The sequence below is a fragment of the Oryctolagus cuniculus genome, chromosome 16 (assembly GCF_051225735.1).
Source record: "Oryctolagus cuniculus isolate XC-2025 breed Fujian yellow rabbit chromosome 16, ASM5122573v1, whole genome shotgun sequence".
Classification (NCBI taxonomy): Eukaryota; Metazoa; Chordata; class Mammalia; order Lagomorpha; family Leporidae; genus Oryctolagus; species Oryctolagus cuniculus.
In genome coordinates this window covers 57888371-57904301 of record NC_142882.1, presented here as the reverse complement: position 1 = coordinate 57904301, position 15931 = coordinate 57888371, and the positions used below count along the sequence as shown (strand labels likewise).

General features: G+C 42.3%; 1 protein-coding gene and 1 long non-coding RNA gene across 13 annotated transcripts in view; one reads left to right on the top strand and one right to left on the bottom strand.

Annotated features, from left to right (window-relative positions):
* The window catches only part of PLEKHA8 (pleckstrin homology domain containing A8), a 57843-nt gene that overhangs the window by 10361 nt on the left and 31551 nt on the right, over positions 1 to 15931 (bottom strand). For 2 of the 4 annotated variants that reach the window (XM_002713663.6, XM_089316065.1), the window contains exons 7-12: positions 14326 to 14483; positions 11469 to 11628; positions 10999 to 11084; positions 8905 to 8963; positions 7209 to 7339; positions 6067 to 6137 (exon numbers count right to left, since the gene is read on the bottom strand). In XM_002713663.6, the coding sequence (XP_002713709.1) occupies positions 6067 to 6137; positions 7209 to 7339; positions 8905 to 8963; positions 10999 to 11084; positions 11469 to 11628; positions 14326 to 14483 (665 nt within the window). Of the gene's footprint in view, positions 1 to 6055; positions 6138 to 7208; positions 7340 to 8904; positions 8964 to 10998; positions 11085 to 11468; positions 11629 to 14325; positions 14484 to 15931 lie in introns of all 4 variants that reach the window. The other 2 variants (XM_089316063.1, XM_089316064.1) reach the window with 1 other exon arrangement.
* LOC103349437 (uncharacterized) overlaps positions 1 to 15931 on the top strand; it is a 93190-nt gene that overhangs the window by 46841 nt on the left and 30418 nt on the right. For 6 of the 9 annotated variants that reach the window (XR_011383127.2, XR_016222996.1, XR_016222993.1 and 3 more), the window contains exons 3-4: positions 6664 to 6878; positions 7992 to 8169. This is a non-coding gene — a long non-coding RNA (uncharacterized LOC103349437). Of the gene's footprint in view, positions 1 to 1053; positions 1170 to 6663; positions 6879 to 7976; positions 8170 to 15931 lie in introns of all 9 variants that reach the window. The other 3 variants (XR_016222999.1, XR_011383125.2, XR_016222997.1) reach the window with 3 other exon arrangements.

Genomic DNA, 15931 nt, shown 5'->3' with positions numbered 1-15931 from the left:
TTCCTCCCAGAGAAAACCACTGGGCATTCTGGAGGAACATTCTTAGACTTCTGTCCTAGGATCCCCTATGATTTTCTTCTGTTAACAAAGCCATGATCATTCTGACCTGGAATTGTGGTGGGAAGGCACAAGATGAGACTCTCACTGCTCTGCAGCGTGCAGCAGCTACACAGCCCGTGAGGCCAGCACTCCCTGTTTAAAAGGGCTCTGGATTTGGTGCCACACCAGCCTCAGAGACTTTTTACCTCCCTGACACTTCGGCATTCATATCAACCATCCAAAAAGGCTAAGAAACTGTTCTCTGTGTCCTCTTCTGAGAGCCACCAAGACAAGGGCACTGTGAGTCCACATAGCCTGGGCAGCATGGCCTGAGGACCAGGGAGCATTAATTCACCCTGTAGCAAGGCCCGTGTCCTCCCATTTGGCCCTACAATAAGCAGCAGCTGCTCCTTGTGGTGGCCACACTGATGGAGAAGAGTTCCACCTGGCAAAATGTGGGCCAGATGGTGCCATGGGAGGAGACAGTCACAGAATGCAGATCCTGACTTGGGCTCAGGAAGATCACTGCTGAAATTTAAAGCCAATAAATGAAACAAAATTCATTAAAAAATCAGCCAGAAGACCTTAGCTGACTTCCAGGGCTGCAAACATCCCCACCATGTGAGGCTGCATTAAAATAAGATGAAGTCTAAGCCTGACCTATTTTGGCTACCTAGAGAAGATTAGGTAATGAAAGACATTAATCTTCACTGTAATACCCATTCATTATCATAATGCATGTTCTATAATCTCAGAGTATTTGTGGCCTCTGAAAGACACAAATGATCCCTTTCTCTTCATTCTAAGATGCGTCAGTTGCTCCGAGGCTGAGCTGAAATTTCTGAGTAGGAAGAGCACAATTCTCCCTGCTTCATAAAGAAAGAAATGGAATAGCCGGGGAGGCAGTGACTTGCCCAACATCACAAAACTAAGAGCAATGAGAACCCGGGCATTCTTGTTAGATCAAACCATTCTGTCCAAAACTAACATTTATTTTTTCTGAATCAAAATCAGGGAAATCAAAAGTATGCCTTTTCCAGCCATTTCCTGAAAGAAAGAACACCTTATTCTGGTTATGAAAACAGCACAGAACTCACAAAGAACATGTGCAAAAGGGAACATGCAAAATGGTAGGTAGCACTGTTTGTGGTGTAAGAATCTGGAATCAACCTCAGTGTCCATAAATAGTACCTAAGTTTTTAAAAATTCTTGTCTAGTCACACGATGAAAGGCTAAACAGCAGAGAAAATTAATGAGTCAGGACTATAACGCTGGATATGTCTAAAGAACAATACTGTGTGTAAAAGGAAAAATATGTCAAAGTAGGGAAATGAGCATTCATAATAAGCAGCAATTCAGAATGAAGATCTCTGGAAATCAAGGAAAATAATAGGGTCTAGGGGCTATTAAGGGGCCCCTAACTGAACTGAACTTTTTTTTTAAAGAATTATTTTATTTATTTGAAAAACAGAGTTACAGAGGAAAGTAGAGACAGAGAGACAGAGAGAGAGGTCTTCCATTCCACTGGTTCACTCCCCAAATGACCACAATGGCCAGAGCTGAGCTGATCCAAAGCCAGGAGCCAGGAGCTTCTTCCAAGTCTCCCATGTGGGTGCAGGGGCCCATCTTCTACTGCTTTCCCAGGTGATTAGCAGGGAGCTCGATCAGAAGTGGAGCAGCCGGGACTCAAACCAGTGCCCATATGGGATGCCGGCGCTGCAGGCTGGTGCTTTAACCCGCTGCACCACAGCACCGGCCCCTGAACTATTTTTATATATGTCAAGTGCCAGCTATCTGTTAAATGTGTGAAATATTTATCATTTCAAAAAAGCTAATCTACTAGAGAAGTCCCCTCTAATTTTTTCACAGGGACTAAGCTTCGAGTGTGGGGAAACACTGACTGCAAAAGTGGACAGAGAGGAGAGAAGTGCACAGAGATGCTGTTTCATTATTTTCAGGCACTGTCAAAACTGAAGTGTGCACTGTGAGCAGACCTGCTGGGAGGGTCCCAGGGAGTGCAGGACTTACTTCACATTCCAGTGTTTATAAAACAACTAAGCTACGACTTGATGGCAATACCTGGTTGTGTGCTTTGTCTCACCTTGCTCTCCTTGTCTGTGAAAGCCTTTCATGTTACAAGACAGGAACTGAGCACCTTTAAAAGCGTCCCCCATGCTGTGCCAGAAATGGTGACTGGGTCAATTTTTACTTGACATTTCCGGAATCATTCCGCAGTGAGAGATTGGCAATACGCCATCCTGCAGAGTGAGCTGTGCAGAGCACCGCGCAACATCTAGCACAGTGGTGCATGGAACGCCAGAGCCGCTTTTCTTTATTCCCCTTAAAAGGATGCTGTCCAAAACCTCTTGTTGATATGACAGCTGCAGGGGAGAAGCTCAGTTCTGGCGCAGAGCATTGTGGACTCAACTCCTTCCTCAACATGACCTTTCGAGAATGTCAGAGGGCGCTGAAGCACAGCTCTCGGCATGAGGCCATCCAGAGCACCCCACTCTGAGCATCCCTGCAGGGCATTCGAGGGATGGCACAAGTGCGAGAGGGGGCAGTGCAGCGTCCAAGGGCTCCTTCCAGGTGCAGGAAGCATTCCAGCCACAGAACTGCAGCAACACAGTGACTGCAGAAGCAGTTCCCCGTATGGAACAGGTAGCAAGGCTTCCACTGTGTCCTTCAGAACTTTAACTCATAATCTCCCACCTCCAAGATATGAGACTTATAACAGACTACACAAGTGTTATGAGGATTTACTTCAAAACCTTTCCTAGGCAGTGTTTTATTGGAAAGGTATCTATTAGGATGAAAAAGAGGCAAGACTGACTGATGCTGTGACTTTTTTCAGTACTTGTAGTTCTCTTATTATCAATCCCTCAAATGCAGTCAAAAGCCCCAAATCAGATGTAGAGAAGTGACAGGTGAGCATCAGTGGCCTCGGTGTAGACAAGAAGGTTCAGACTTCTGCATGGTTGGGAATCCCCCGAATGACTGTCAGAGCACAGGCGCAGGCTCCACTCCTGGAGCTCCCGCTTCAGCAGGTCTGGGTGGGGCCTGGCAGTCTGCATTTCTAGTAAGTTTCCAGGTGATGAGGATGCTACTGTCTTGAGAATACTGATGGACTGATGGACACCTCTCCAAACCTCAGTTTACTCACTGTAAAGGGGGAGTTATTTGGGAGATTAAGTGAAATGTTTATCAAGAGCTTTGTGATACTTACACTGGGTGCTCCATAAACAGTAGTTATTACTACAACTCAAATTAAATTTCAGAATTTTTAAAAAGCAGGCTGATTTACCTATATTTGGTATATAAATCACATACTTTTTCTTTTACCTACATACCCATCCTCCTTACTTCAGGTAAAAAGCTCTACAAGGCTGTGACTAGGAAATGAGAAAGGAGAAGCCATGATCCCAGAAGAACTACACATCAGAGACCTATGGATCCCAGGGCCAGCACTGTGGCACAGTGGGTTACAGCTCCAATCTGCAACGCAGGCATCCCTTATGGGCAGCTGCTCTGCTTCCAATCCAGCTCCCTGCTAACGTGCCTGAGAAAGTAGCAGAGCACGGCCCAAGTCCTTGGGCCTCTGCTACACAGGAAGAAGCTCCAGGCTCCTGGCTTCAGACTGGCTCAGCTCCAGCCGTTGTGGCCATTTGGGGAGTGAACCAGTGGATCGAAGACCTTTCTCTGTCTCTACTTCTCCCTATAACTCTTTCAAATAAATAAGACAAATCTTAAAACAATGCTTTAAAAAATATAAAAGACCTATGGGTTCTGAATGACTACACTTCTATACAGAGCCTGTGGTGTTTTTGTCTGGAGGGGAGGGTAGGCTGGTTAGGGAAACTATCTCTGCACACTGAACAGCAGCAGGAAATTAGAAATTACTATAACAAAGATATGATTTGGATCATGAAAACCACTAAAATCAGCTTGAACATCAGGATGAAAATGTCAAATGTACAGCCCCTCTTCCTTTCCGCTGAAAATGTTGAAGGAGAAGAGAGGGAAGGAAAAGTTGAGATTGGCTGCAATTATGTCAGTTATGACGCAGCATTTGCCCTTCAAAGTCTCCTCTCTTCACAAAATCAGCATCTCCAGGCCCAATCACATAAACCCTACCAGCTAGAGGAGAAAAGGGGGTCAGAATCGGGGTGGGTTTCCTCTCCACCTCCAGGGTCAAGGCCCTTCCTGTCACTCGCTCCTAAGAGCAGCCAGGTGCAGCCAGGTGCTACTCCACCCCAGCTCTTGGCAGTGGGCCAAATGGGATTAGCACGTCCCTCTTCCCCTCCCAAAGCAAAAGCAGCATGGGGCCTGTGGAGCCCAGCAGGCACACAGTGCTGCCTCCCACATCTTCTGCATTTCCTACAGGTGTGATATTTCCATATTAAGAAGCTAGTCTGGAAAATGTTTCTGGCTTGGCACCTGAGCTTTATAAATAAGTCCCATTTTCTGGTGGGTGGTCAACTTCGTATGTCATAATGATGATGATGATGAAAAGTACCGACAACAAGAGAAGCTAACCTCTACTGAGTACTACAATAGGGCTCAGTACAATAGCCAAATCCTTCGCTAATTTTTTCACAGGCATGATCCTACCGAATCTTTCCAACACTGATATGGAAATAGCATCACTGTGCCCATTTGGCAGATGAGGAGACGGCCCGTGGAAGTTGGGTAACTTATTTAAGGGGACAACGCAGATACACTCAACAGAAGCTGGCCAGGGGGCATGCACAGACATGCAGATTATACTTTCAGGATGGAAAATCAGGACTCATGGGGGTGAACATAACGGAGCCTCCCCTGGAAACCCAGGAACATACAGGGAACTCAAACACCTGTTGTGGGAGAAATAAGGGCCTTCAAGGCAGGGCCTCCAACGTGAATCTGCTTCAGACCCTATGTGGACTTCCACAAATATTTTAATCTTTCAGAATTTCCATTTCTTAACATATAACAATGAATTGATGTGAAGTTTAAGTTGTCTAAATTCTTCACAAAGTGCTTCAGAAATGACAGCTCTTGTTTTACGGCACACCAGCAATCTCCAGGCAGGGTGGCCTGGGGAAATCATGCTGGGGTAGACTGACTCAGGACCCTTGGTCTCGAGGACTAAAAGGAGGCAGAACCCACCCATGACACTGAATAAAGGCTGCAGAGAACATGGGCTCTGCCTCCCCACCAGAAGCATTTAATTAATTTCACTATTTATAATCAAGGTTATTTATAGTTCACCTGTGTGTGCCTCTACATTACAAGGGTAGAGTGTTTCAAAATAACATGGACATTATTTCTTACTTCATATACTCAAGGCCCATGTTGGAAGATTTTCCTTTAGGCCAGGGGTGAGAGTTCAGCCAAGGTTAGAAGCACTGTGGGATGCTTCCAAGTCTTAATATTTTTCTAAAATAAGTCTCACAGATTCTGGCGTGATCGACTCACCCTCCTGTCCAGTGTTTATTAAGCACCTACAATGCCACAGTCCATGCATTGAGATGCTGGAATATAGCACAAACTCCTTTGGCCAAGGCCTTCATCCCAGACCCATGTCCACTACTACAAAGTGGGACACAGCAAATTTGAGGAGTGCAAGATGATCACCAACCCTTAATCTCACTCCAGAGCAAATTCCTAGGATTCCCTACCCCCTTTTATGGTCTCCAAAGTTAGCTTCTCTTTGAACACTGATTTTTGAGAACTGCACTGTATTTGAAGATAAATTTAGAAAAGCCAACCTCACAGTAATATTAAGTCTTCCTATCAAGATTAATAGATGGTTTTCTATTCATCCTGTGTTTCTTGACACTAGGATTGTCAGTAATTAGATCTAAGTTGTCAGGTCACTGGCTCAAAGGTCCTTTTTAAATGAAGCATATAGGAAACAATGAAAATGAAAGAAAAAACAAAATCAAATCCTGAAGAGCAGAAATTTCCCCTATATCCTGTCTCCTCCCCAAGGGGTCTCCATCCCCATCCTATTCATTTGATTGATCAAACATACAGGAGACTTACTCAGGGCCGTCTGGATATCTTTTTCTCCATTTTTCACTTCTGTCAAAAATCCCTTCAAAAATTTGAGACCTCTACAACAAAAAAAGAAGAAAACATGATTTTCTCTAAAAATGTTTTAAATTAACTAATTTATTTGAAAGGCAAAGTGGAAGAGAGGGACTGGGAGGGATAGACAAAGAAACAATGATCTTCCATCTGCTGGTTCAGTCCCCAAATGGCCACAACAGCTGGAGGTGGGCCATGCTGAAGAAGGACCAAGGAACTCCATCAGGTCTCCCATGTGGGTGGCAGGGGCCCAAGCACCTGGGCATCCTCCATGGTCTCCTAGATACATTGGCAGAGAGCTGGATTGGAAGTGGAGCAGCCGGGACTCAAACCAGCACTCACATGGGATGCTGCTGTTGCAAGTGATGGCTTTTCCTGCTGCACCACAATGCTGGCTCCAGAAATATTATCTTCAAAGTCCATTTATGTTGAATGGGTATAAAGAAACAGCAGACATCGGCTTCCATTTTGGCCGTATTTTGGGCGTAGTGGTAAACAGATCAAATCTCAGGAGGGTCCTGCCTCAGTTTCTTCTCTGTTATTCCCCTTTAGGCTGCTCTGGACCTGCCCATCATCCTGTGAGATTATATCCTAAAGCAGTGGTTTTCAAAATGTGGTCCCAGGACCAGTGGCTTCGGCATTCCCAGGGAAGTTGTTAGAAATACAAGCTCTGGGGTCCCATCCCGTACCCAGTGAATCAGCAACTCTGGTTCAGAGTCTGGTATTCTTCACAAGCCCCCAGGAGATTCTGCTACTGGATTAAAGAAGTAAGTTGACTCCATATTCTTCAGGTTTCCTACCTTACGTAGACCATTAACAATATTTATTAACATCAATAGGGAAGCAAAAAAAGAAAAAAAGTTGTTGTTCTACTCATTAGGCCTTCTAGAACAGGATACAGGATTCGGTTAGGTGCTTTACTCATTTGGGGAGCTAAACAGCAGATGGACAATCTCCGTCTGTCTCTGTCACTCTGTCTCTCTAATAAATAAACTTTTTTTTTTTAAAAAGAAATAGTCTCATTTGCATAACCACATTTTGCCAGTAACATTTCAGTCGGGCTGGGTTTAGCTGCAGCCCCACCCCTGCTGCCTCACCTCTTCAGCCACAAGAGGGCTTCAGTAGCTGAGTTCCTGACCTGAGCTACATCCGCCTCTACTTCATGCAGCACTATCTTCTGGAGGGTGGTAAACTCTTCCTTGTTGGTTATATACTTCTGATTCACCTTCTGGAAGAATAACAAAGAAGAGTTACGAAGAGCTACGTTAATGCCAAAGTCAAGCAAATCAGTACAGTATAAGTTTGGCAAGAAGGCCTCTAAGAAATAACAATTAAGATTCTATCTTCTCTATGTTCTGAGGCTTAACCTGGAATTAAACAGTACCAGTTGTCTCCTGCCAGTTGTCTTTGGCAAATACTTTTTTATTTATTTATTTGAAAGGCAGAGTTACAGAGAGAAAGCAGAGGTAAGAGACAGAGAGGAGAGAGGAGAGAGGAGAGAGGAGAGAGGAGAGAGGAGAGAGAGAGAGAGAGAGAGAGAGAGAGAAACCTTTCATCTGCTTGTTTACTCCCCAAATGGCCTCAAAGAGAAGCCAGGAGCCTGGAACTCCATCCAGGTCTCCCATGTGTGTGCAGGGACCAAAGCACTTGGACCATCTTTTGCTGCTTTCCCAGGCGCAGGGAGCTGGGTCAGAAGTGGATCAGCCAGGACTTGAATCAGTCTCAAATGGGATGCTGGCATCACAGGCAACGGCTTAACCCACACTTTGCATTGTGAATAGAAAATTTCACAAACATTTGTTCAAATTAGCTTTAATGCAACTATACCATGAAGAAAGTCTTGCTTATGTAAATTCTTTACACAGCTTTCTCAAATACAGGGACAAGAAGACATTTTCATTGGACATTGTTTTCTTAAGAAGGTAACATTCAATCTACATTTAAAAGGAGCTCCCAACTTTAAACTGTGGAAGTAATTTATCAACTCCCTCATTTTCCTGGGAAGAAACCGGCTGAGCTTGGGGAAGGTGTGGATAAGTCTACAGCTGCACAAGGAAGGTAGGCAGGCCTTTGGGGTTCCACACCAGGGACAGCTGTCTTTACCATCTAATATGCCTTAAAAAAAAAAAAAAAAAAAAAGATTGATTTGTTTATTTAGAAGGCACAGTTACAGAGAGGCAGAGAGAGAGAGACATGTCTTCCATCCACTGGTTCATTCCCCAGATGGACATAACAGCTGGAGCTGGGCCAGAAGCCAGGAGGTAGGAGCTTCCCCAAGGTCTCCCATGTGGGTACAGGGACCCAAGCACTTGGGCCATCTTCCACTGCTTTCCCAGACTGTAGCAGAGAGCTCTATCAGGAGTGGGGCAGCCGGGTCTTGAACCAGCGTACAAATGGGATGCCTGTGCTGCAGGTGGCGACTTTATCACTACGCCACATCTAATATGCTTTTTTGGGAAAATCTAACTTGTCACTGCTTAAATCTAAAAAAGCATGGAATCAGTTATGACATAGAGCAAAATTCTACTGATTTATGTTCTGTGCATGAAAAGAAAATTTCAGTTTCATTTTTAAAAGGAATATTCAACCTGAACAAAGCCTACTTCTAGCACACAACAAGGGTTTGGATAGTAACTTCCTTGCCCAGCACCCACAGGTGAGAAGGGAGACACTCTTTTACAGAGCTAAAATACATGTTTTTATGTCCTGATTTCTTCTTGCCAAACACAAAAAAAAACTGGAAATGTCTTTCTTAATCTAAAGGTTTCCACAGAGACAAACCAGTACACTCACCTTAATATTTCCAACAAGATCCATTTTAACAGGAGCAAACACAGTAGGGCCAAGTTTGTCTAGGAGAACAAATCAAACACATTTTTGAAAAAGCAATTTTTTCAAGTGGAAAATGTTTAATATATATTTTTATTTACATTACTGTTGTTGCTTTTAAAAATTTAATTACTTATTTATTTGAGAAGTAGAAAGACAAGAGAGAGAGGTCTCATCTGCTGGTTCACTCCCAGTGACTACAGCTAAAGCCAGGAGCGAGGAACACTCTCCAGGTCTCCCACGAGGGTGGCAGGAACTCAGTCACCTGAGCCATCACCTGTGCCTCCCAGCATCTGCACTAGCAGGAAGCTGGAGTCAGAATCGAGCTGGGTACCAAATCCAGGAATTCCGATACGAGCCATTGGCATCTTAACTGCTAGGCTAAAAGCCTGCCTCTTTCTATATTTTAATTTCTAGTACAAAATACCTTTTACGGTAATAATAAATTTAGCAGATCTTTTCTCCAACAATTTTAATGTCTCCATCAAAATTATTTTTAAGTACAAGCTTCAAAAGCTTGATATTGTTATCTTTTTCTGTTATGCAGCTCTGATGAGTCTACACTGAGTTCCTAAGTGATGGGTGAAATGAAGATAATTTCTTAAATTTTGAATACATGAGGGTGCTTCAAAAAGTTTGTGGAGGGAACAGGTGTTTAGCCTAGCAGTTAACGAAATCGCAGAATAACATTCACGCAGAGAAGAACGTTTGGTGCAGTAGTTGAAGTTGCCCACCTTCCCTATCTGAATGCCTGGGCTCCAGTCCTAGCTCTGCTCCCCATGCCAGCTTCCTGCTAATGTACATCCTGAGAAGCAGCAGGTAATGGCTCAAGTACTTGGTTCCCTGCCACCCATACAAGAACCCAGACTGAGTTCTAGGCTCTAGTCTTCAGCCTAGCCCCTGCTCTGGCATGGAAACATACTAAGGTCATAAAATATTCCACGTCTTAATACGCATGTGCATTACACAGGTAAAGTGTACCTGTCAAAACTCACTAAACTATACCATTTAAGTTCTATAAAGTTACACCTCAATTTAAAAGATGCATATGTTCATTCAGCAAATTAGAAGACATTTGCAATCCCTGGTATTTACTGATTCTATACTAAGTAAAAGTAAATTTGAATTTAAATAAGCTTATACATACTTCAAGTATGTTGAAAAATAGAATGAAAAGATAAGTTTATTTTAGTATAAACATTTTTGAAACCTATGCATAATTTTTTACAATATGCAATTTCCATGGAAGCTTTAAGAACACCCTCTTAACATACTTTTTAATCTTTGAAAAAAACTTCAACTTTTTTTTTTATAGTACCAACAGATTTGAAGACCCAGTCCTCAACTACTTTCACTTTCGCTTTATTAATGGTTTCTAGAAAGCAGAATCCACTTTTCTCAGGTCACTTTTGATCATCATTAGAAATGAAATGGGAACATCTAATAACTCTTAAGATTGAACAGTTTTTTTAAAAAAGATGTATTTATTTATTTGAAAGGCAAATGACAGAAAAGTGGAAGAGAGAGTGATTGTCCATCCATCTGCTATAAATGGCGACAGCCAGCACTGGGCCAGGTTAAAGCCAGAAGCCAAGAAGTCTATCCTGGTCTCCCACATGGACCCAAGAACTCCATCCTTGTTTCTCACATGAGTGGTAGGGATCCAAATACTTGGGCCATCATCAGAAGTCTATCCTGGTCTCCCACATGGACCCAAGAACTCCATCCTTGTTTCTCACATGAGTGGTAGGGATCCAAATACTTGGGCCATCATCCACTGCCTTCCCAGGCCCATTTGCAGGAAGCTAGACTGCAAGGAGAGCAGTCAGGACTTGAACCAGCACTCTATAGAATACCTGTATCACAAGTGGTGGCTTACCCGCTGTACCACAATGCCAGCCCCAAGGCTGAACAGTTCTAATAGCATGTGGATAGAAGGAGGTTGGTAAGAAGGGTCAGTTCACTGTACACATAGCTCAGAATATTTCTCCTACCAAATACCTGCAGTGAGACAAATTCTATAGACTAATGAATGTAAGGCAACTACAGCAATCTTACCTAATACTGGAACCACAGCATAACATGATGCCAAGAATGCTTCTGTGGGAATGCCACTATCTTCCAGAAGTTCAATGTCACTAAAGCTAAACAATTTGGTGATACAGAGGAGGAAAGATTGAAAATACAATGTCAGCACTCTGCAGTTCAGAGGCAGTCATAGGAAGAGCTGTCCAATTTCAGGGAAGATCATTTGCCCTTATTTCACAGATACGTCATAGTGACTTTTTCCTATTACAATACAGTCTAACAAAATAAATTCCCTAAGCAACTTAAAATTTGTTCATACAGTATACCCTTATGATCCAATTCCTTCTTATTGACTTTTCAGACAAGGTAAACAGAAAGCAGATACTTGGTATTCCATATTCTCTAATCTCATAGAAAATACCATCACCTATAAGGAACACAATTGAATTTTCCATAAAGCAGGCTGCTATCTGTCAGTGATTTCAGAGGGTCTAGAATACCTGGTGTTCATGGTACTAAAGAAAGTTGGGATAACTTCTTGGCCTTCTTCCCAGTGGGATTCTGGAGAGCAAACTGAGGAGTTTGATGCAGGCTGTGCCAAGTCACCGTCATGATTCCCCAGGTTCTCCTCTGCATCTTCCTTCATTATTTCACCTTGGACTGCAAAGTAGAAGATACCTATTAGTAACCTATTATACATTTACGTGTACCATAAAAACTGATAGATAATCATTGTTAAGCATAATCTCTAACATGGAGAAAAAATGAGAAAGATTGTACACAAACACATATAGAAGGTGACTTCAAGATGTTCCTGGAAAATTCTGCGTTATCTTTTAATTCCATTTTCCATGAACTTTTTATACACACACACACACACACACACACAACCAGGCTCAAAGTATATGAAGGTTTGAATTCTGCTTGTTTTCATCAGAAAGAATACCACAAAAATTTCTACTATCATCCACTACTCTTCAAAAACCATGATTTTAATTACCATGCAATCAATATTATATCATACTCACGTTGCTGACATTTAGATAGTATCCAGCATTTTACCACTATATATACAGTCAGTCCTTATTATGAGCATATGTTGTATTTACAAATTTGCTTCCTTTCTTTATTTTCAACCCCAAAAACAAACACTTGCAGCCCTTTCGAAGTTATTTGTGGACATGTGCAGGGTGGTGAAAACCTATTCGCCTGACATGCATATTCTAGTTGAGGTGGAACCAGGTGACAATTTGCCTTTAGTTTCTCATACTATAAACAAATGCTCTTGTTTCAGTTCTCATACTATAAACAAATGCTCTGATTCAGTGTTACATGTTTTGAACGTCTGTGTATTTTGTTGTTGATTTTGCCATTTAAAAGGGCCACCCAGGGCCAGCATTGTGGCCTATCAGGTTAAGCCTCTGCCGGCATCCCATATGGGCAACAGTTTGAGACCCCTCTGCTCCTGCTCCACTTCTGCTCCTGCACTCTGCTGATGCTCCTAGGAAAGCAGAAGATGGTGGCCTCTGCACCCACATGGGAGACCAGAGTAAGTTCCTGGCTCCCTACTTTGGCCTAGCCCAGCCATTCTCTCCATCTGGTGAATGAACCAGCAGATGGAAGATCTCTCTCTGTCTCTCCTTCTCTCTAACTCTGACTTTCAAGGAAATAAAAACGAAATCTTAAAAAAAAAAAAAAAGGAGAGGGCACAAGTATAGGGCTGTCTAGCATTCAAAAACACAAGACTGCTGCAATATGAGTTATGAACAAAATAGGATACTTCAAAAATTTGTGGAAAATGCAATTAAAAGATGCAGATGTGATCAGAAACTTTTGTATGATTTCTTCAAAACGAGTATTTTCCATGAACTTTCTGAAGACCCTTCATTATGAATGGGCTTCAAGAGATTTTCCACACCAAAATAAAGTTATTTTTTTAATTCAATTTTCCAGAGACTTTTTGAAGTACCCTATGTTAGATAAGCTTCCTTTAGGCATGAATTGTTGGCTGTGATCTCATGTTAATAAATCAACAGCATCTTTAAATAGAAACACACACGAAACAGCATTGAGTATTGATCAGCTAACAAAACTGCTGTGACCAGAGGCTTGCAGAAACCTAACTCTGCTTCCCTAGGAGCAATAGCTCACTGTTTGTTGACGTAGTGCTTGTGGTGACTTAGAAATAGTAACGGGGCCCGTGTTGTGGCACAGAGGGTTAAGTTACCACTTGTAACACAGGCATCCCGTACTGGAACACAAGTCCTGGCTACTTCACTTCTAATCTGGCTCTCTGCTCACATGCCTGGAAAAGCAGTGGATAATGGCTCAAGTACTTGGGCCCCTACCACCCACATGGGAAACAAGATGGAATTCTTGGCTCCTTGCTTTAGGCTGGCCTGCCTCAGCCATTAAGGCCATTTATGGAATAAACCAGTGGATGGAAGATCGCTCTCTCTCTCTCCCTTCCTCTGTCAGTCTGCCTTTCAAATAAATAAAATAAACCTCAAAACAAAAAAGAAAAGTATTAACTACCACAAATAATGAGAATTGACAACAGAACCATAAAGAACACCCCTGTCCACCCATCTCTGTCCTTAAATCTGACCATTCACTAAAGACAAATCCCTAGAAATAAGACATCTTGGTCAAATAAATGACAGCATGTCTAAGAGAAATTCTACCATCTTTATCATTTACTCAAGAGACAAGACTCCAACAACAAATGCATTGCTTGTCTCAGTGTACTAGCAAGAAAGCTTATCTTCTTTTTCCTCATCTCATCTGGAAAAAGAGAGTCCTTTACTTCAGGGCAGATGAAGAGGAACATTTTTTTAGGTTATTTTCAAGTTACTTATATTAAGTACTTATTACACAATTAAAAGCATTAACATGGTTGTCTCTGATTGAAGAGTGGATTTAAGTGACTTATGGGACTTTAGCTTGCATAGAGAAGGCTGGGTTGTTTTGTGATTTCTGACGTCCTCAGATCCCACAAGCAGCCAGGAGAAGAGAAAACTGAAGTGCCATAATTTGACATTAGAGTCGCAGACGCAGTGTGCGAGGCCAGGGAAGAACTTACACCCTGAAAAACTGCTTGCTGCAGCCCAGGAACAACACAGCAGAGGAAGCTGAGCAGGAGACTTCCTCCTCCTTCTGCCTCCTTAAAGCCAGGCCCGACGGGATGACAGAATGCTGTTCAGTCAAGCCATCGGTCTCACGGGTTAACAGGCTCTTGAGATCACAGGTACACTGTCTGGATTTTAATTCCTATCAGTGCCATATCACAGACACTAATCAAACTCCCACATTTTCCATTGTTCCATGGCTTACTTCAGACTTGACTTCTGTTTTTACCTGTTATATTATCCTCTGTATTTTCTTTGCTTGACAGACTACAGTCTATCTCTGCAGATTTCAAACATAAGGAGCTCTTGTTTTTCAGTAGGATTTCTTCATCACCATTTATTTCCATATTTAAAGATCCATTTTCACAACTGCTCAACTCTGTTTGCCTGAGAAGTTGTTAAAAAGAAAAAAAAAAAAAAAAGAAAAAAAAAACAGAAAGCCCAGTTATTTGGTCATAGATTGCCCAAGAAGATATGATTCTGAGAAAGCACAATCACTAACTCCTTTTAATACCAGCTGTGAAAGAGAATTTCTAAACCAGCCCACATCTCCCACTTCCTGCGGACACCTGAGGTGGTGTTTGCCTGTGATGGGAGTGTGCCAGCTCCAAGGCTGCAGCTGAGGAGTCACAGAGTCAGGAATGGCTCTTCCTGGCCCCTCAGCTAACCCAATCTCCCTGCTCCCCCCCAGCATCAGGAAGTAGTCATTGGCAGCTCTTTGGTTTGCAAGCTGCTTTCTTCAGGTGCCACATTCAACACTTTTCTGACTTCCCCCATCTTCTCCCTGGGAAGTTTTTTCTCTGTCTACACCACTAGTCACTTCCATGTGTTTGCCTAGTAGCTAACTATCAGGAAGCCACCTGCTGAGGCCAGCAGAAAATACTTTCTACAAAGTGCATCTGAGCACCCAGAGGACCACAACACATCCTCAGGAACCTGCCGACCTCAGAGTAGCTGAGAAAGACATGTAGCATGCAAGTGGGACAGCCGACTGTTTGCTAAAGGGACAATGGTAATACTTTATTACAAGTGATGAGACCCAAACTTTAACTAAAATATTTTCATCTAATAAAAATAAGGGAAAAGGGTCCAAGTACACAGTGACTTCAGGAAAAGCACTTGCTAGTTTCTAAAAAAAAAAAAAAAAACTATATTCAGCCTAGCAATTCAATAGGTAGGCGGACACAGATAAAATACTACAAAAGAGTAAACTTCTACAAAGATGTCCCAACAGAAATATTTACAGGAGAGAACTGTAAACAATCAAATTAGTAATAAAGCAGCAAAGACCAGAACACAAAGAAAGGAGCCAATAAGTAATAATTTGAAAGGACAAATATCTGGACTATGTCAATACATGGAATGCCTCAAGTTAATAAAGACCCCAGTGACTATGTAAATGTATCTTTTGTTTTAATTAAAGGGACATTTAGAGAAATAGAATCAGTTCAGATTTTGATACGAAGTTATTTTTTTTTCAACATTTTCTTTTGTTCAAAACAAAATGGCCCTACTGTCTTTTCTGGATAACCGTACACTTAAGCCAACGTTCAGCTCCTCTACAAGCAAGTTCCAACACCAGTAACTGCAGAGAGATTAAGTTACTAGATGTGATGGCTGGGCTCTCTGTCCCAGTGCAAATGCAAATACCTTCCCCAAGCATGCTGAACGAAAGGTCTGTGCAGCTTTAGGCTCACCCAAAAAAGGAAAGTTAGATGCTGTTTCCTTCTGGTATCAACTCATGAAAATCACCATGTAATCAAAAAAATTTAAGCAAAGAGTAACAGTATTTAAGTTTTATTTTTAGAGAGAAGAAAAAACAAAAAAGTACTCTA